At 40.3% G+C, this 21,911-nt stretch overlaps 1 protein-coding gene across 4 annotated transcripts in view; it reads right to left on the reverse strand.

The window, feature by feature from the left end:
- The window catches only part of KIF13B (kinesin family member 13B), a 187,258-nt gene that overhangs the window by 69,304 nt on the left and 96,043 nt on the right, over window positions 1-21,911 (reverse strand). For all 4 annotated transcript variants that reach the window (XM_060015252.1, XM_060015250.1, XM_060015251.1 and 1 more), the window contains exons 14-22: window positions 15,981-16,111; window positions 12,400-12,486; window positions 10,721-10,911; window positions 9,967-10,177; window positions 8,915-9,077; window positions 7,271-7,417; window positions 5,712-5,861; window positions 5,295-5,423; window positions 230-400 (exon numbers count right to left, since the gene is read on the reverse strand). In XM_060015252.1, the coding sequence (XP_059871235.1) occupies window positions 230-400; window positions 5,295-5,423; window positions 5,712-5,861; window positions 7,271-7,417; window positions 8,915-9,077; window positions 9,967-10,177; window positions 10,721-10,911; window positions 12,400-12,486; window positions 15,981-16,111 (1,380 nt within the window). The remainder of the gene's footprint in view (window positions 1-229; window positions 401-5,294; window positions 5,424-5,711; window positions 5,862-7,270; window positions 7,418-8,914; window positions 9,078-9,966; window positions 10,178-10,720; window positions 10,912-12,399; window positions 12,487-15,980; window positions 16,112-21,911) is intronic.

Raw genomic sequence — 21,911 nt, forward strand, 5'->3', positions numbered from 1 at the left:
ATAGTTCTGCTTTTCCCCCAGGCTTACAGAGATATAATTGACATATAACGTTGTGTAAGTTAACATGTACATACAGTGTGTTGACGGCACTTTAGTCTTTGACTCCAACCCCACTCTAAGAACCTGATCCAAGACACAGACTGGTACCAAATTACTCAACAAAATATGGGTTGTTTTTTGTTCTGACCTGAGTAATTAAATGCTGCCCCAGTCTGGAAAACACACTTACATTGCACTGATCAAAGACAACCATGCACTGAGGTTCCTTGCTGACAGGAGAGGATGAGGTATCCACCTCGGGTGCAACAATTACCGGCTCCTGTTGATCCCAGAAGTTGTATTTGCAGAATACAAAGTGGGACAGATGCTGTGGCAAGCCGGTGGCTTGAAGTATTTTAACCTGAAGGAAAAGGAAGACTGTTTTTAACTCAGAAAGTTCCAAGAAGTACTTTGAGTCAGAGACACAGGCTCTAGTCCTGACTGTGTCACTAACAGTCGGTTTACGTTGACCAAATCTCATTCAACCTGGGCTGTATTTTTGCATCTGTGAAATGTCATATTTAGTGAGAGGTTGACACAAGGTATCAGTAACCTTGAGGATATACAAGTGGACATTTTAAAGCATTTACAGGCTGATGAAGAACATTTAAAATTCTAGTTTTTTATATCATCATCATCTTCGGAAGAAGAAAGTTCTCAAACATCAGCACCATTCAATCATACAAACTCGGCCAACTATGGATAATACGGCCCAAGGACACAAGATTGTTAAGAATGATGAATGAAGAATGAAAACAGTGTGCATACCAGTAAGCAGTAAATATTCAGAAAAGGGCAAAAAAAAATTTATTTGATATTTTAATGTATAATAAAGAACAAGGTTCTCAATTGGAATGTTACTTGCTACTAGAGCGTTTTTGGAAAACTTTAAAAGCATCAGGAATGTATACTCTGAAGATCTGGAGGGGTGAACGGAGGAGACAAAAGATGGTGACCGCTGACCATTCTCTGCAGCGATGTGTACGATGCCTTCTCCGTGCAGATTCAGGGAGGAGGGCCAGATCAAAGGAAATGTGCCCTGGACTGCTGGGGTGTGGGGTTTTGTGATAACTACGTGCGATTACAGAAGTATGTGTTTAATCAGACCCGAACGCCCCCAGAAGAAATGCCCATAATAGATTTTAAAGCAGCCAATGGTCTAAATATTTCTTTTGGCAGGCAGTGTCAGGTTGATTTTTAACTTTGTGATAAGTTGTGGAAGAAACTAAATCCTGAAATTAACTAAGCTAAATTCTGACTTCATAATCCATGAGGCCAACCTTCAGGAGACTGCACACTGATCAGTTATCACGCTCTTCACCTGGTCGCTTCCTACATGTTGTATGACGCACTCTAAACCTCCAGTACGTAAAATAAACAAAAACAGATTTGAGTATGTGGCAGAAGTTTACATAGCTTAGCAACCACAAATGTTCTTACTGTTTAACGAAGCATTAATAATGACACAGAAAATCATGCAAAGCAGACGACCATTTTCTTCTATAATGGGTAAGCAACGGACGGGCACTCCTGCTATTACTCACTTTTTTCTGTGATGGCACAGAGTTTGAAACATCTAGATAGCAATTCCCAGGCTATGAAAGACAGATTGACTAACACATTTTGTTTCTCCAAACCAAATAGAGCCATTAGTATTTGGCAATTAATTTTTCATTAAATTTTAAAAACCATGCCCTTTTCATTAAGTGTTTAAAATGCTTATTATATTCTTTAAGATGAGGCAATGTGGTATTTGGGAAGATTGCAATATTCTGGAGTACAAAGATCTAAATAAAAATTTCTGCCACTTATTAGCTTCTGTTTATGAGCAAATTACTTTAATTCTTAGGCTTAGTTTTTCTCCTATGGAAAACAGGATAGCTACCTAATGATAGATGTGTGAGGACTAACCATACCAATGAAATACAATGAATGAAATCACTACCAGGCGTTACGTGGATGGATGTTCAATACATACTTCTTTGTGACTGAATTCCATCTGAAAGTTAATTTTCTTTCTTAGAAATCAATTTCAATTTTAAGATTGAAATAAATAAGAAAGCAAGGTTTCATATGCTGAACTCTCTCCCCTATAGGCAACTCCTCAGGAATGAGACTGCAGGAATAAAGAATATCAGGAATAAAAATATCAGGAATGATGTCTAGAACATAGGTTTAAGTATTTGCTTGCAGAAACCAAAATCACCACCAGGTGTCAGAATACCACAGACTTCAACTTGCCACTGCTCAAGACCTACAGCCCAGAAATGTCGGGAGACACTGATGTTGTTCGCGGTTTTAAAATATACTAATTTTATTTAATGTAATTAAAATGATCAATATGTTAATATGTGCATACTTTTTTTCATCACAGAAAAATAAATCTAGTCTTCTTTTAAGGGCCAGTGATACTCATCACCTGTGATATCTTAAGTGCCCCCAAACTGGTATCTTTTGTTTTATTCCCCACCAATATTTAACTACCATACAGTTTATTTGTCTTCCTCCTTTTACACAAAAGGCTATTACACACTCAGAATATGGTGTCTAAAAACCACTCCCCACTGAAAGGGATCCAGTTCCCTTTCAGTGGAGAAATGGTCTGGGACAAGGAATGTACAGTCTGCATCACTCCAGAGCAGGAAAGCTGGCACACTCTCTGAGGGTTAGGGTTGTATCAAAGGACTCAAGAGCCACCCGAAGAGGCCTCCACAGGCCAAAGATGGGATTGTTTGAGCTTCGATATAGGTAATGAATACAATGGATCAAAACACACCAAGTATATTTAAATCCAAGAGTTCATAATGATATGAAGACCAAACCAAAAAAACCTCACTTGTCGCTTTTGCATAATAGTAGGAAAACCAATTCATTATTTTGAAAACTAGTGAATAAAGGGAGAGAATGGAGCATTCACCCTGCCTTTTAGATACAAATTGTACCTCTGAATAGCAAAATAGTTGACAGTAGGAAGGTTCACTCTACAGAATTCCAGCTAATAAATGAAGGGATGATAGAATTATTTTTTCTAACTCCTAATGAAATACCTAGGTAATAACCATCAACGATTGCTAACAACCCCAAAAGAGAACCAGACATGACGTGCCTTCTGATGGAAGACACCTTACCCTGTAAAGGATCATCGCCCCTCCCCTCCCCCAGGTCACCTTTATATCTAACTCCCAATTTACAGCAAATACACCTTAACACAGTAAATAATACCAATCAGCAAAATCCAGACTATGAGAAAACACACGATGACAATGCAGTTTCTACAATAAACAAATTGCAGGGTGAGAGAGAGAGAGGGCAAGCATGAGGGAGCAAGCGTAAGGGCCAGAGCCTAAAGATTAAAATATAAAATAGACTAAAGACGCCAAGACGACCAGGGAAACTGACTGGATATTTCATGATATTAAAAAAGTATTAACTCTTGATCATGATATCCTGGCTAGGTTGGTTTTTTAAAAGTCCTCTTCTTTTGGAGATATATATACTAAACTATTCTTGAAGAAATATGATGTCTGGGATCGCTTCAAAATAATCCAAGGGAAGGGGACAGTGGAGAAGCACCTTGTGTATATGAACGAAACAAGACTGACCATGAGTTGATAGTCGAGGGAGAATGAATAGGGGTCAATGACACTATCCTACTACTTTTCTATATGTTTGATATCTTCCATAAAAAAAATTAATACATTTTAACTTCATTTAAAAAAAAAAAAAGCCTAAGTTACCCAGTGACAAAGATACATTTCCCAAGTGAGACAGTACCCTCACATGTTACTTCACTAATGGTAAGTTTCACAGGTTGCATCTCTGGTCCATCCCCTTTAAAGTGGGCCATTATGAGTCACAAAGCCTATGTCTCCCCATCTTTGATAATCATACAACCTCAAAGGAAATGTTCTGAAATCGAGTACAGTACAAAGATTCACCGTTTAGTGAATTAAGAATACTTCCCCGTCACACGGAAGCAATGGACCGTCAATTACTAATTGAGGCCTCCTAAATACATGGAAAGTGGCCCAACTCTAACAGCTTTAGCTGCTCCATACCTGTAGCTGATGCCTAACTTACTCCTTTCAAAATGAAACTCAATTCTAGAAATATTTACTGAGCTACAAGACTGGACCTAGGATAGACTATGAAATGAGAGTGAAGTGTGGGCTTCCTGGCCTCACCTTTGAATGGCCTCCTCACTCACACACGGTGTCTAAGCCCCTTGCTGATTTCTCGTCTTCAAAAACCTTTTTAAGTGGTGCCTGGGTGATTCTCAACCCATGGCACCCTGGCCCACTAGAGTGTGCCTGGAAATGCACGATGGGATGTTCTCCTTGTCGTAATGAGTGAAGAGGCGGCCCTACCTATGCTGACCTAACACGCGCCCAAGCAACCACCCGTGACGATACCACAGCCCCCTAGGGAGAGGACAGCTTTACATAACATGCTCTCCTTCCAGTTCACTCTGAGTCTCATCTTTCCAGAAATATCCCTCAGACCTCACTATGTGCATTCATTGATGACCCCTACTCTGTGTCCCAGAACAACTCCTATCTACCCCTCTCAGAGCACACGGGACACACAGTACTGGAGTCCTCCCTTTACCTCTGCGTCCCCCAGAGGTGCACACCAACTACACAGGTTGCTCCCCTGACAGCACGAGTCCTGCCTGACTCATTTTCATATTCCCAGCGCCTGACAGTGTCTCACAGATGATACTCAACACACAGTTCAGGAACAGTATGCGTGGGAAGAGCAGAGAGGAAAGGGTCTGGGGCGAGGACATGAGGGGACAGCACAAGCAAAGGCATGCTCCTGAAGAGGAAACAAGAAACATGCAAAGACAGGGTGAAGAGTGGCTTAGGCGGCTGCTTAGCAATAGGACCAAGGCTGGGACACACCTCCAGCATCAGAAGAGGCCCAAAAGGAGGAGGAAACCTGTGTGAGAAAACTGGCTTCTCTAGAGAGAAGTTCAGACAAACTCAAATTCACATAATTTTAGGGCAGAACAGCCCAGAAGAAAGAGGTGACTTATCCAAGGGGTCACAGAGGAAGGGAGTGGAAACACCTGGCTACCTGGAATGTCAGGAAAATGTGATGAAATACGGTTTCTAGAACACTAAATACTAAAGATTTATTTAGAGACAGATATTTTCAAAATTTGAAAAAGGACACAGTATTTACTGTCTAAATAACCACAAGCCTCAAAACCAGCTGCACTTCTACTACTTCTAAAGGCAAGTGGGCCTTACCATGCACACGAGTTTGTTCTCCTGGGTCTCCTTATCAAAGGACGCGTCTGCAGCATCATCACCTCCCGCAATTCTCTCCCCGATGTCACCACTAATGCGCATCACCTCTACATGCAGCCGGCCTGCCACCTACAGCAGTGGGGACAAAAGCAGATCCTTTCTCCAGATTTTGTTCTTTCCTCTGTTGTACAGTCAAGTGGTTAGCTTAGTGGTATAACAGGTTCTACCAGTTACTTTACCTCAAAGTATTTATTTGGAATAATCACCATCCAGCAGTATGGAAACACAGATATTAATAATACACATAGATAATGCCTGTCGTTATTGATGAAAAATTATAACAACAATTTACTATCACCACCCTGTTGTTTCTCAAACTGTTCTCTGCGGGGCACAAGGCACGAGGAGAAAACTAACCTCTCCTTTCTGGTTGATGATTGGAACAGCATATTGTAACTTCACATCATAGAAGAGAGACTCCAGGAAGACATTAGCCACCCCAATGAGACTATGATTTTCCTGCTCATCATAGAATGGATCTGCACGCTTGAAGTAAGACCGTATCACCTTTAAAGAGATTCAAAACATACAGCTTCAGAAAATCTCTTAAAATAAACGCATTCAACCTACCACTTTTTGATGCAGTCTAATAAAGTCACTAAACTTAGCTGAAGTATAGCATCGTATTGCATGCACGCACACACGCACGCACACACACACACACACACACACTCTTCCTCATTCCCCCTTAGAATGGTGGTCAGCACCCTTCACCCATGAGAGAGCAATCCCAATAACACATCATTACTTTCATCATTTCTTCTCCCTTACATGGAAACCTTGCTGTGAAAATAGAGAAAGCATACATTGACTAGAAAAATCAGCAGAGTGTACAAAAGTACTCTATTTTTCATTCACATCTATTCAACCTGTCCCTACCAAATCATTAGACACGCTGCTGCTAATGAGAGGTGACCCCCTTACAAGAGTGTGGTTTGCTTGTTATTTGTTGTTAATGTTATTTCATTTCTAAGTTGAAATAGGAGAGGAATACAGAAGAAAATGGAAAAAAATGTTTTAAGAAAAAAATGTCATCTAACTATAAGAAGTCATTTTTATTGATGAACATTTTTTTTTTTTTTTTTTTTTTTTGCGGTACACGGGCCTCTCACTGTTGTGGCCTCTCCCGTTGCGGAGCACAGGCTCTGGACGCGCAGGCTCAGCGGCCATGGCTCACGGGCCCAGCCGCTCCACAGCATGTGGGATCTTCCCGGACCGGGGCACAAACCCGTGTCCCCTGCATCGGCAGGCGGACTCTCAATCACTGCGCCACCAGGGAAGCCCTTGATGAACATTTTTACAAAACAAGAGGCTAAGGAAGTGAACAACTCTATGGGGCCCTAGGACCAGCAGCGCTGGAACTATGTAAAAATATACATAATTCATACTTCTATTTTAAATAGGTACAAGCACACGGCTGACCTAAATGAGCAAACCTGAAACTTGAGGAGAGAGTACCAGAGTTCAGATCTATGGCACCTGCTTTAGGATCAAAACGCCTTCAAAAAATGTTCCTAATAGTATAAATATTAAGGTACCACTGATGTTCAGTTCAAAAAACAGATGTTGTAGTTTTGTTATTTGCAAGGTTAAAATATGTTGAGAAATGGGAAGAGAGATATTAAGGCCTGAGTAAAACCATGGGAGACAGATACACGTAACACCAACAGAAGCCAGGAAAAACACAGAAGATTCTACTAGAAATCCAGAGAACACAAATGTGGAGGAGAGAAGATGCCAGAAAAACAGGTTATTAAAATTCTTGACTAAACAATTGACAGGATTAAAATAAGTATTGTATTTATTAAACAAGCTATTTTGGAAAAATGAACAGTTCTTCCCTAAAATGGGCAGGCTCATTCCTGAGTGGTTCCTTCTGTGACTATCAGTTAAGTAGTTTTTCTCAAATAACTTACTGGGGTATCTTCTTCACACTCCTTCCACTCCTGATAAAGATCTCTCATATCCAATAACCTGTTGTCCAGTTTTTCCAAAGACCAAATCTGCTTCCCTTTTCCTTTTCTTCTCACCTGGATGGCAGGTTCACTAAGGAGAGAGCCTCGCTGTGAAGACAGTAAGAGTGGCGTTGGGAAGCACAGAGATATCTATGCATCGTAGACATCAACCCCAACATTCTATACCCACCAGTCAAATGTCATCGACTAAAATGGAAACTGTATCATTCTTTAATCTGTTCAGTGCAGAACTTCCCAGAAATCTTACAAGCTTAATATAACCTCTTTCTATCTAACTGCAGTCAAAATTTAAATTTAAGTATAAATCTAAATTTAAACTCAAATCCCAGAAAAGTAGACCATGTCTATGGGGAAGTCAAAAATGTTTTATTCAGGACATCATATGACCAAAGAGTATCAGTGGGTAGGAAGAGAGTCATAAGCACTGAATGGGAAGGGAAAGTTTGTGGGATGGATGGTGAAGAATTTTTACCTTTCAAAAGTTAGCATTTTAAAAAATTTCTGAATGGCTAAGTATCTTAATGTGATACAAAACACAAATGATTAAAAGAGTAAGCTGTGAAAAGTATCCTATTTACCCATTTGGAGGCAACAAATGATACCAGATTCCAAATATACGTAGTTTGAATTTATTATTAAGACGGTACAGAACTAGGTAGTGATGCTGGCTGCACAACACTGTGAATGTACTACATGCCACTGAATTGTTCACTTTAATTAACTTTATGTTACGTGAATTTCACCTCAAAAAAAATAAATAGTACTCATTTAAGTTTTTCTAGCTTAGAAAGCAACGTGCTTTTAATGTAGAAAACATGTTTAAATGTTTTGAAATCACAATGTAGAAAATAAAAATGCCCCTGTAGATCTCCCCCAGAGAGATGTACCTATCAGATATCTAATCAACTGAGATTTCCCGGAAATTTTTTAAACTGTTCTGGTACGTCTACTTAGAACTTTGGAGAATTATGAAAGACGCCAATGTTGCCTTAACATCTTGCCTATAATCAGTTCCAAAGAAACAGAATTTACATAACGAAGCAAGGATTTTAGAATTCTGAAGTTCAAAAATTACCGTTCTCTCACATACTGCAAAGGCCCTTCTACCTTATATTCAGCCGGCTAGGGAAACGAATATCTGGATACAAAATTCTACCTAATCCATCAAAAATTATGTACTAACATGATCAAGAGCTATAAAAGAACCCAAATAAGCGAGAAAACTGAATGGCAAGGATAGGAGACTATGATGGGACTTGACCTCTGATTTTTATTAGGCTTCTTACATTATAAAAAATGGAGAGAATTGTGATCTTGAATACCCACATGAAACAACTAGTGGACAGTTGTGCCATGCCATCTAGGGACAAGTAGAAAACAACATGCTATAGGTAAAATGAATCCCTAACTTGGGGGGCAAGGGGTGGCGGGTGGCAGAGGAATGGCATGAAGGGAAGAACCACTTGGGGTACGGGTACTGCTGGGGATGGGGATGAGGGCAAACCCCCCACCCCGGTGTCTGAATAATATCAAGGCGTTTTATCCAGTGATATCTTTGTTTGTTTTCATTAACGTCAATCTCACCTTCCTGTTGGCATCGAGGCTGGAAGCTGGAATCTGTAGGGTTACTTTATACTCTGTTCGTTTATCCAGTTCTTCCGCAATGTAACTAGCTTCTCTCACCAACAGATTGGCCTTAACGATTTGTTCCCTCAGCCTCATCAGGCTGTTATTCAGTGTTGCTTCTCTTCAAAAAAAAAAAAAAAGGGGGTGGGGGGCAGATAACCATTAAAGTAGCACATCAGAATATTATATAGTGCATGGTACGTTAACACCAAACTGCGAACCAAGCTTTACAACTGTCTTTTGCACACAGGGAATACATCACCGACACTGGCCCATGCACACACTTGAATGTGGGCTACGTTACAAGCACTGGCACATGCTCCTGTAAGAAGCTGGCCAGAGACTAGGGCTTGGCAAACGTGACTGTGTACACAAATCACCTGGGAATCTTGATAAACTGAAGGTTTTGACTCAGTAGGTCTGGGGAGGGGGACCCAAAATGCTACATTTCTATCAATCTCCAGGTGACAGAGATGCTGCCTGTCTGCAGACCAAACTCTGAAGAGCAAGAGGTTAGTTAAATACGTCTGTAACCATGGATAAAACATTTAGTGCAATGCTAATTAGCTCAAATAGAGATCAAACTTGCAATCTGAATCTCATTGGTACCATGCTTTACCTACCTGATAAACCACCTTTCTCTTTTTCCTTTTTTAAAAAAAGCATCTACCCACGCTTCAGAACCTAAAGTATAATATACAATGATAAAGTATAACTTCTAAGTACACACACTTGTTTAGTCAAATCCAAAAGCCATACAAACTGAAAATGGGGCAGCACCTAACAGGGGCGGCTTTAAATAAATCAATATAAATTGACAATTCCCATTTTTTTTTCAAAAGTGGGGAGGGGAAAGACAATGCCAAGTGGTTCCTAGCTGTAACACTCTCTTTTAATCTAATTCATTTTTAAAGTAAGGCCTAGATTTTTCCACTCTGTATGTTATGCAGGTGGGTTAAAGGTGACAAGCATATGCTACGCAGGTGGCACAGGCCCTGTGCTCCACCTACCTCTCTTCCGCCCACTGCCTCAATCGCTGCTGAGCGCTGGGTGAGTGGAAGGAAAACTTGTCCGAACTACGACAGTTCTGTTTCTCAGGAGACAGCCGTCTCCGGAGCTGCTCCAGTTCATGTTCGTACATGAGCCTCTGGCGCTCCAATGCAGACCGTTTCTCCTCTTCGTGCTGTTGTTCTAGGCTGTTCAGTATTGACTGCATGGGATCTAAACAAGTGTTGTTGTTTTTTTTTTAAGGCAAATAATAAAAGGTTAACTGCACAACACAATATACTTTAAATGTTCTGTATTATTATGTTGTTTGTCATCCTAATTAATAACGTAAGATTCTTATAGACAGTTAACTTTCCTTACTCCCAATTACTGATCGTATTATCTATTCTGTCAGATACATGCCAAACCATCTTCCATATAAAAAAAAGCAGGTCTATTTGTATGTTCTACACATAACCTAAGACAGATTAGCGGTCCGGAAATCCACTACAATAATAAGCCAGTGGCAGTCAAGTCTCAAACCTGAGAAATTCTATCAATGAGAACAAAGTTTTCAGTGATTTGTGTATCAAGGCAGAAAGAAAAAACAAGTTTTTATAAGCATAATAAATTAAGGCCAAAGTCACAAAAGAATTGAGTACAGAGAACAACATGAAGATTTCCTTTGTTGCTAACATTTAAAAAGTGTCCATTGTAAACAACTCTAACAGTCTAGCAACTCTGAAAGATTCTAAAAAGCACAACAGATCTGCTCACCGTTACTGCCCAGAGCCTTCATGGTTACCTCCATCTGCGCGTACTCATAATTGAAGTTGATTTCACTGGACACCTCACTGGATGAGTCTCCATCCACATCCAGCTGCTCAGAACTGGTGTCATTCTTCATGGACGTGTCTTGTTCCTCATCTTCTCCACCTGCTTTCTTTTTCTTTTTAGGCAAATTAAGTCTTGGGGAGAAAAAGAATATTATCTTTTAAAGAAAGATATGCATTTATTCATTGCATTAATTATTAGCACTTGCTAGATGCCAAGGGGATACTATGTGCATATAAGACAATTACTGTACTCAGAAGTTTATATTCTAGTAGTAGAAATAAAACACAGGCACCTGCGCAAATAATGACAACAGAGAGTGTGACACAAGGCCACGTGACAAGCTAGGTGTCAGAGAAAAGCTGAGGACCACCTCACGCTGGACTGAAAGAGGCAGGGATGACAGAATAAGAAGTCATCTGAGCCCAGCCTTAAAGGCTGAGGAGAAAGCAGGGCGTTAGGACAGAGGAACAGCATGAGGAAAAATGGAAACTCTCATAGCCTCTGGAGAAATTAAAAATTACACGGAGATACACAAAATTTGTAGAGCAAAAGTTGCGTGAGATAATGGTGGAAAGATCAACTTAACCCAAACTATGAAACTTTGAACACTAAGCCAAGCAATCTACACTTGATTAAGTTTAAGGAAAAAAATGAAAAAGGTTTTCCACACACTTTGTACCCCTCTTTTCTCAACAATCAAAATAGCAACTGGCCCACAAGCAAAGGATCTAGTCAGCTTGATGTAGGAAACACAGGGCCAGAGACAGGAACAGACCAGCATTTTAACTTTGCACTCTATCTAGCCAGTCCGTCCTCACCAACACAACACCAATTTTGTATGGGAAACAATATGCAGTCCCAGGTCAGACACTTTCATTCTCAGCCTCCTTTGCAGCTGAGAGGCAAATTCTAGTGAATGAGAGGTAAGTGGAAGGTTGCTGGGGACTCTGGGAAGACTCCTGCTTCTTCTCATCAGCACAGTCAGGACTAGTCCTGCCACCCTTCAACCTCGTTTTCTTCGCATGTGCCTGAGTGCTGCCTTGATGTCTGGAGTGGCGTGGCCATCTTTAGACCACAGGGAAAAGCCAAGACAATGACACGACTTCTGCCATGACTCTTTTGAGAGGCTTAGCCAATGCCAATAACCATCTTCCTTGGGAGTTCGGCTTTGTCAGAGAAATGAACTATCTGTTTAAGCCATTATAGTCAAGTTTGCCATTACATGCAGCTGAGAGCATTCCTAAATGAAATATTAACCTTATTTTATGGATAAGGAAACTTAAACCACTACTTTTCCAATAAAAAAAAACAAAAAGACAAGCATGTCAGAAAATAATTAATGAATTCTTATACCAGATGGCAAAGCAATCATCTTCCACTGGGAAATAAAAAGGAAAAACGATGTAAATAAACACAGTATTTCTCTTGAGTGTACTTGTTCATGTGTCCCTTGGGCTCAAATCGTATAGTGAACAAGTGTATGTATAGTGAATACATACTTATGTGCACAAAACAACATAGAATACTTATAGCATTAAGTTTACTTTTTAATATATACTTTTCTATTTCAGAGTATAATCATCAAAAATCTACCTATTTAAGAGCCATGAATGTCATACCTGAAGAAGTGGTTGTTCCCCCATAATATCCTGTCCCCATGGTGTAGCTGAATAGGACTGGATACAGAGGAGCCATTTACAAATGTTCTGTGGGGAGAAGAGGTCAAACATATAAACAATGATTATCATGTTCTCTCCTTTAATTTTTCCAATACAATATAGGAAAAACAAAAGAATCAATTCCCCCAAATAAAATCTGCCCTTGGTAAATTTTATTAGTTGTATTTCCTTTTTTGCTGATTTATTTTAAATGCTTATGGTACCAAGTATCATAGATTATTATCCTCTATCTTTCAAAGCTCTAAATTTGTTATACAGCATATTAAGGAGTAAATATGGAACCACTGCAGCCAGTAATAAAAAGATGGTAGCAGTGTACACTACAACGAAAACAAGTATGTCCAATCTACATGGATAAAAAGAGCCAGTCAACCAACTAAACTCAGAAATATCTATAGTATCAGTAATAAGAAATGAGGCCTATGAAACTCTTCTGTAACTTCCTGTAGCACAGAAAAATGTGCATATCCTATCAATAGATAGAAGATTTGTAAGATCCACTTGACTGCTTATCTTGACAATAGAGTTCAACAGAAGAAATGATGGGCAGAAGGATATTAAGGAAAAATTTTAGAGGGGCAGGAAATAAATAGAAAATTATGCATACCACAATAAGATTGATATTCCTGGAATACCAGTGTCATCATGCCTCTCTCCACTGAATGACTAAGCTGCTTAGGTTTAGGATAAAGGTCAAGTTCTTTAACTTGACATTAAAGGCCCTGCAAAAGGAAACCCTCTTTATCTCCTTCTTCCCCACTTCTAGTGAATTCTCAACTCCAACAAGAAAAAAAAAGAGGGGGGGGATAGGGGTGTTATGTTCTGTCCACTAAACATGGCTGACTCTTCTCCAAAGCGAGGCTTACCCCAGTCCTATAACCTGGAATAGGGTTCCCGTTCTCTATCACCCTGAGTCTCACTCAGTTTGATTTCTCACAAAGCCCAGTTTGGTTTCTACTTCCTCTGTCACTCCAACCAATACTACCTTAGTTTCTTTACGTTCCTAAGGCACTCACCTGGCTTTGTACCGCCAGTTATTTCTAATGTATATGCATACACACAAAACCTAACTCTCCATCTAGATCTCACTTACCATGTGGGTTTTTAAGCACTAGAAGTAATTGGTCTCTATGCTCCTACAGTCTGATTATTCAAAGCACGAGCTCAAAAACTAGAGTTATGACAAGAAGGGACCTACTGAAATTAGCAGATTTTAGCCTTTATGACACGAACACCTTACATACAGTGAGGAGTTTAATTAAAGGCAAACACATACAGAGGCTTATTTTTTAAAGCTCCAGCAGTTAAATAAAAGCACGACTGTAATAACAGTTCTCAACATGTGGTCTGTATGGGGTCCCGAAGATCAAATTTATTTTTATAATAACACTAACCTGCCCTTTTTCACCGTGTTGACGTTTGCTTGGCAAGGAGTAAAACTGCTGGTGTTTTAGCACAAATGAAAGCAGTGGCACCAAACATTTATAAGTAGTCACTGGATTGTTCACTGCCACGCACCCACAATTTCTAAAAATGTTTCACTTGAAAAGGTCCTTGATGAAGCAGTAAAACTCAACCATACGCCAATAAAATGTTTTTAAAAAACAAAAATAAATTTTTAAAAATAATAAATTACTACTTTTAGTAAATTTTGACCCTTGAGTAGTACACAACTTCTTAAACATTCCAGGTGACAAAATGAGAAGTACACACAAAGCACTGTGCTAATGCATACCACAGTATAAGAACTGTCTTGAGCAGAAGACATACTCAAAGTGGTTTTCTGGCAGACATTTTCTCGAAAATGAACAAGGCCAGCCCGTCACTTTGACAAAAACAGCTGACAGTATTTGTTGCCAATTGTAAATGTCAAGCTTTCAAGTGAAAATTAGAGTTTTGGGAAACTTGTGTCAATGTCTTCCAACCAAAGACCACCAGGAATATTCCCGTAGTTGAAGCAGTTGGGTTTATTACTCACGCAGAGGGAGGAGACACCACAGGAAGCATGGGGGCATCTCAGTGAGGGGGCCCGGGGGGACTCTTGCAGGACTGGGCTTCAGCTGCTCATCCTGGGAGAGGGTCTAAGGAGGTGAGAGTTCTGTATATACCAGATACTGCCAGAGAGCAGGAGTAATTCTATGATCGGGTTTGTCAAAAATCTTATCCACAGAGGATAAAGTTGTAACTGGTGAAGAAACAGCCACTCACTTGGCCGAGAGAAGGTGTTTGGTATTTTGGGTGTGGCATAGTGACCCTGGTTTTTGTCTCTGCTGAAACAAAATTATTATGTGGCCTGCTTCATCTTATTTCATCATAGCCTCAGAGTAACCTTCCCTGGGGTTGGTATCTGTGTGATTATTTAATAGGAGAATAGCACACCAGAGCTGGGAGTGCTGGGCCAGCTTACGCTCTATTTTTTTCTTTTCTCACTTGTATCCTTTACCATGAGCTTGATAGCTTCCAAATATTTACAGACTTTATGGATGAAATTAGTGATGGTATTAATGATTTTTTGATATAATGATGAATCAACATTCGGAAGATCAATATGTCAGTTAACCATCACCTATAACAGTTATATAGCCAGTTACACAACAGGGCAATAACAGTTTCAAAGCTCAAGGAAACAAACTGACAAATATTTAATTTGTATAATGTTATGCCTATTCATTACTTATTGAGCACTTATTTATTAGTCTGGTATTACACGCTAAGGATAGAGAACCAAAAAAGAAAGGTCCTTGTCCTCAAAGAGCTCACAGTCCAATGTGATAATAAAGGCTAACAGCCCACAAGAACACAGTATGAAGTATTAACGTAACAGGAAGCATAAAGTACACTAGGAAAATGTACTGGGGGCCCTTATTTTAGACCAAAGTAGACAGTGACAGAACTTAACCTTGAAGGTCAAACAGGAGTTACTTAGCTGGCCAGAGGAATGGCAGATGCAGAATAGGAGATAAGCAGGAGGGATATAAGGGATTTTTGCATCAAGAATAGAAGAAAGCCATCTGGTTGTATGGTGAGTGGACCAGGAAGATTAGGGTGCTGTCAGGAGTTCCAATCAAGATTTGATGGGGGGCTTCCCTGGTGGTTGAGAGTCTGCCTGCCGATGCAGGGAATGTGGGTTCGTGCCCCGGTCCAGGAAGATCCCACATGCCGCGGAGCGGCTGGGCCCGTGAGCCATGGCCGCTGAGCCTGCGCATCCGGAGCCTGTGCTCCGCAACGGGAGAGGCCACAACAGTGAGAGGCCCATGTACCGCAAAAAAAAGAAAAAGAAAAAAAAAAAGATTTGATGGGGACCTTATTTAAATAAGGCCACGGCAGTACGTATAGAGAGGAAGGATTGGCTTAAGCCATATTAAAAAGTTAAATATTAAGGACTTGGTAACTAACTGAATATCTTCTTTAAGTGAACATAAAAGCACACAAAGGCCAAGCGTCCTTATACCATCCTCGATTAGTGTACTTTCTTCCTCTTAAAAATTACTGTGACATTAACACTAATTAAAGTACATTACCTGGTGTTCTTTTGAGGAGTCAGCATAACCTGGCCTTCTGATGTGATGTCTATGATACAATGTTCAGGAAGAATTCCCATTCCACATAGCTGGATATCTTGGGAATTTGCTGAACCTATCAGTGTATGTTCCTACAAAAGAACCAAATTCACTGATTAATAGTGCATTCTTACATGTACACAAACTGAAATCATCTACTCTCAGCTCTCATACATTGATCCGTTACCTTAGCTAAAAGATTTTTAAAGCAAATGGAATGACAGAGGGAATTTCTGGCTTTCTATAGAATTCATTCTACAAGTTCTGTTTCCTTATAAGGAGTAATGCACTGAGTTGAGTTATAACTTTTAAACCTACAACTACAGTTTTCCATTAATGTCTATATTACATTCGTTATTTTCCATTGCAATCTTGATTCCAAATATTCTAGACTACTCTCAGAGCATGGTCTGAAAACTACAGTTACTTAAGTTGTACATCACCTACCTGGTCTCAGTCAAGATCAGTCTACAAAGATAAAGAGCTATTCAAATGCAAGGAGTCTGAATTATTTTATGAATTACATGGTCTCCCTAGACCTCATAAAAGATATGGTAGATGTGTTCTTCTTACCCTACTCAACTACTCAATTCTCTAAGCCCTAATCACCAGTGTCACTTTTTGGCAGGTACCTGAGAAAACAGACATAAAAATCGAACTCCCTCTTATGTGCTTCAACATTTGACTGCCCTTAAATGTTGATACTGACTGGGATGTGTCCCTAGGCCACCTTCTCCTTATACACACCTAGATCAGGGGTCAGATATGAAATATTTTAGGCTTTTTGAGTCATACACAATTACTCAACTCTGCCCTTGTAGTGTGAAAGCAGCCAGACAATATATAAATGCACAAGTGTGGCTACTTTCCAATAAAACTTTATGAACACTGAAATCTGAACTTCATATAATTTTCAAGAGTCCAAAATATTATGATTCTTTTGATTTTCCTCCAACCATTTAAAAAATGCAAAAGCCATTCTTGGCTCCTGGGCCATATGAAAACAGGCAGGGGGTGAGATTTAACCCATGGAAGAAGGTTGCTGACTGTTGACCATGATGATCTCATCCAGTCCAATATGCTTTAAGTACCACACACACACACACACACACACACACACACACACACACACAATTAAATCACCAACCAAGAACTACAGACTTTAGTTCCATCATTCTCCCACCTCCACTATCACTGCCCTAGTCATAGTCACCATCATTTCTTGCCTACTGGGCACAACTTGGATGTCTAAAGACATTTCAAAGTGAAAGGGCCAGAGCAGAACTTTTGCTTCCACCTTCCCACCACCCAATTGAGTCTATTCCCTTCCCCAATACTAATGGCACCACCACCACCCAGCTGGTCAACTAGAAAAGCTCAGATGCTATCCTGGAGTCTTCTCTCTGTCTTAGCAGTCTACCTCCAGCCCTGTGTCAATCAGGAAATCGTCAAAGACTCTCCCTCTGAAATATATCAAGAATCAGCTCACCTCCCACCTCTACTATCACATCCTATTCTCTTGCCCAGGTGAATATTAGAGCCTCCTCCTATTTCTCCACTTCTATCCACCCCACCCGCTCCCACCACAACAGCCGATCACGTGATCCCCTATCGAGAATCCTCTAGTGGCTTCCCTTTGAACTTCTAAGAAGTACAAATTCTTACCCAGGCTGACAAACCCTCTGTGATCTGGCCCCTGCCTGCCTCTCTTATCCCAGCTCCCAGCACTCTGCCTCTCCTGGAGCGTGACCCACCCACTCGGGCCTTTCATCTGTTCTCTGAGCACACTGACTGCTTCCTCTGTCTGAGGTGTTCCTCCCCTGATCTTGATATTGGTAGTTTCTTATCATTTCCACCTTAGCTTTTAAGTACACATCCTCAGAGAGGTGCAGCCTGAACCAACAATCAGAAGTAGCCACCCTGTTACTCTCGTGCCTGAATTCCTTACAGACTGACTGTCCGTGGGTTTCCTGTCCATCTCCATGGCTAGCATGGAAACTCCAAGACAGCAGAGAACAGCCTGACCTGCACCACCCCACCACTGCATTCCAAGCATGTAACACAGGCCTGGTACATTTAGCCATTAGATAAATATAAAAGAAAAATAAATGAACAATCAATTCCCTTCAGACTCAGGAAGACAATTTTCTCCTCTTCTTTGCTGATATCCCTCCTAATTATACTCTGGGTTCCAATTCCCATCTCTTCTGGGATCTCAACCTCAGAAAAAGGCCTCTTCCCTTCTATTATTTTCATTTTCCCTTTTCTGCGGGTTTCTTCTCTCAAGTATGCTGCAGCAGTGTTTCCAAGGAAACAAGGAGCCGGGCTCAGAACTGTGCCATGGCATCCCGTTCAGTCCTCAAGGAGTATATACAATACACAGAGAGGGCATTCCCGGCAAATGTCTGCTCCTTGATCTTGGCCGAGGCTTCTTGGCCAATCCCACACTTCCCTAAGCTGGAGAACAGGGCTTGATCGGGTGTAAACTACAAGTAATGCTTCAGTGACATTCATTAGCAGGCCTAACGAATGTGTTCCATGTCGGTCTCCATTCCCCACTTCTTCCCTCTCTAACAACACCAACTACAAGGTGCAGACAAGTTCTAAAAGGAAAAAAAAAAAAAAAAAGAGTCTGAAGAGAAAAAGAGCCCAAGATCACATGAAAAAGAAGAAAAGATCCCCAAAGCACTTGGCTTAGGCCATTTCTATTATAATCCCTTTCCTCTCCCCATGAGAAATTCTAGCTGGAGTCCTTATTGTGACTTTGGAATCCTTTTTGTCCTTGGGGGTGGAGGTGGAGAAAAGCTCTGAACTACCCCCTAGATCGGAGTTTGAGTGTAGAATCAGCTCCAGACTGCTGCATTCCAAGATTGCAGCAAGTACCAGGGGCAATAAGCAGAGAAGTATTCGTTGCTCTTTACATACGTAAATAACCAATAGCCCTTAATAAACGAAATCGCCCTGGCTTCACAGAACCAGGACTCAAGACAGCCTTTCGGGAACGGAGGTGAGGAAGGAAGGAAAGGTACCTTTCTGTCTTTTACAAATTCAAATATTACTCTAGGTGAGTCAAACTGCCTCCAACCAGGCACGTCTCACAGCCACACCGCTGTCTTATTCGTCCTGGGCCCCTTGAAGCCTGGCCCACAGCTCTATCAACGCGGAATGGCTGTGGCCCTGCCAGTCTGCTGATCGCCTCCCTCCACTGACTGAACGCTGGCAGGCAGCTTACTGCCAACGGGAGCTACGCTCCCCCTAGGACTGTTCCCTACGTACGTGTGCTTTGACGCTGCTGCGGAATCACTGGTACAAATCCTGATCAAGTGTGTGTGTGATAATTTGCCCCAAGTCCTTCAGAATCACCCTTGCTTCCCCAGCCATGAGTAGCTGACTCGTGAAAAGAGTAGATCCAGAACTGCACAAGCAAAATAGCTTTCCTGAACGATTCGGTGGAGAATTCAAAGGTGTGACTGGAATTAATCATACTGTAATCCTATTTCTGTAATTAAAAAATACGTATCACTATAAATATACACACACACACAGGAATAGATCCAGTAGATACAGTTAAAAATATTAAATATTAACTGTGGTCTTCTCTGGCTGTTGAAATTTGGGCACGAATGCCCCTTTCTTTTTCTAATATGTTCTTATTAGACTTTTTAGAAATAAAAGTGTATTACTAAAAAAAAAAAAAAAAAAAAGTGTATTACTAGCATGACATATTTAAGGCGAGGGGAGCAGCTCTTCCCTCTAGAAGCTTGGCTTATGCTGGTATAAATCTACAAGTCTCTCAAAAAAACTAAAAACAGAACTACCCAGCAACTCTACTCCTGGGTATATACCCCAAAAGATACACGCACCCCAATGTTCATAGCAGCATTATTTACAATTGCCAAGATACGGAAGCAACCTAAGTGTCCATCAACAGATGAATAGATAAAGACGTGGAATGGAATGGAATACTACTCAGCCATAAAAAGAAAAAAGGAATAAAATTTTGCCATTTGCAGCAACACGGATAGACTCGGAGGGCATTATGCTAAGTGAAAATAAGCCAGACGAAGACAAACACTATATGGTATCACTTACATGTGGAATCTAAAAAATATAACCAACTAATGCATATAATGAAAAAGAAGCAGACTCACAGATAGATATAGAGAACACACTAGTGGTTACCAGTGGGAAGAGGTGATATGGTGGGGAGGTACAAACTATTGGGTGTAAGATAGGTTACAAAAATGTAGCCTATCTACAACACGGGAAATATAGCCAACATTCTGTGATAACTCTAAATGGACTGTAACCTTTAAAACTTGTACAAAAATTTTAAAAATAACAAATTTTTTAAAATATAAATAAATCTCCAAGTCAACCTCAGAACTGCAGGCAGGCCTCGCTTTGCACAAGAGCACAGGACTATAAAAATAATTTAGCAAGGAGATCTTAATAATCATTGGGGAAAACTGCAATAATTCTGTGACATTTAAAACTGTCCGTAAAATCATGAAGAAATCTCTTACTGTTACAATGTACAGGAAAATGAAAAACCAGTTAAACTAGTATTTATTTAGTACACTGTCATTTAGAACATTAGAAACATCGAAGTTTAAAGCAGTTTTTTCTTTGTTAAAAGCGTATGTACCGAGAGTAGTTAGAACAGTGCTTGCCTTCTTCTCAACATATATCTTACAGCATGCAGTGAGCATATTTTCCACACCTTGGCAAACTGTCACACTCCTTTCTAAGCTTCTACCATTTTATCCTTTGTGCTTTCAATGTTGCGAAGTATCTCCAAGAGCTCCTCTCATGTGAAGTGCTTTCTGGTGTCACTCCCTTTGAGACATCTGCAGTCTTCTCATCACAACCACTTTCATTATTCACATCGGTAAGTTCACCTTCACTAACTTCCTCTGGCTGCACATCTAGAAGCTCATGAATGCCTGCAACGTCAACATTATTTACTAACTCACGTTAACTGGAATTTGTGTATGTTGGAACCATGCAAAGCAAAAGCTGCCTGGCTATGCAAATTAGATGCAAAATTACCTTGTGAATTACATCCTACCTATGGTTTGGCCACCATACTTCGCTTCTGCAAGTTCCAGACAGAACAAATAAATGGAGGATTCTATTCTAGAAGAGAACCATTCAAAACCTGGAACTAGAAAGAATGCTAGAGGTAATTTAATCCAGGGGCCTCATTTTATACATGAGGTGCTCAAAGTCACCCACTGACATGAGGTCATCTGTCCAGCATGTAAACCAGCTTGAAAATTTGAAAGCAAAGAAATAAACAACGCTCGGCCTCTAAATTCCTCCAACCCACATCATGGTATCACTTTACTGAAGCAAAAACTGTTCTTGGACTGAGATCATCCTTTTGAATATGCTTTGTCATGAATATAACTTTTGTCATGGGTTTAGCTTGGGCAGTGAAGAACCAACACTGCCTCAAACTCTGCCAAAACAGGGTTGACCACACAGTCTGAAACAGAATCCCAACACCTCCATACAAGATGACCAGAAATATTTTAACTGCTCTCCAAAAGTCTTTAAATAGTTTTCTTTGTGTAATTTTTTAGTTAAGGAACAGATATGAATCAGGCTTTTTTTCTTGTTGGGTGTATGTGTTTGTGTGCTCCAGTTTGAACTTCATCACATCAGAAAGAAAAAGAACTCACAGTTCTGAAAACGAAAAGGGCAGAATATTTAACTCCTATTCTAATACTGCATCTCTCCTAAAGCATATGAATATCTACAGCTGAAATTCTAACACAAAAAGCTGCCAGCATTGTTAGAAGCACAGCAAGAGATGTGCTAATATGTCATTTTTTTCAAAGGACAAGAATAATATAATAAGGTACCAGAGTATCAAATGAGAAAATG

This window comes from Delphinus delphis, chromosome 6, assembly GCF_949987515.2.
Source record: "Delphinus delphis chromosome 6, mDelDel1.2, whole genome shotgun sequence".
NCBI classification, from domain to species: Eukaryota; Metazoa; Chordata; class Mammalia; order Artiodactyla; family Delphinidae; genus Delphinus; species Delphinus delphis.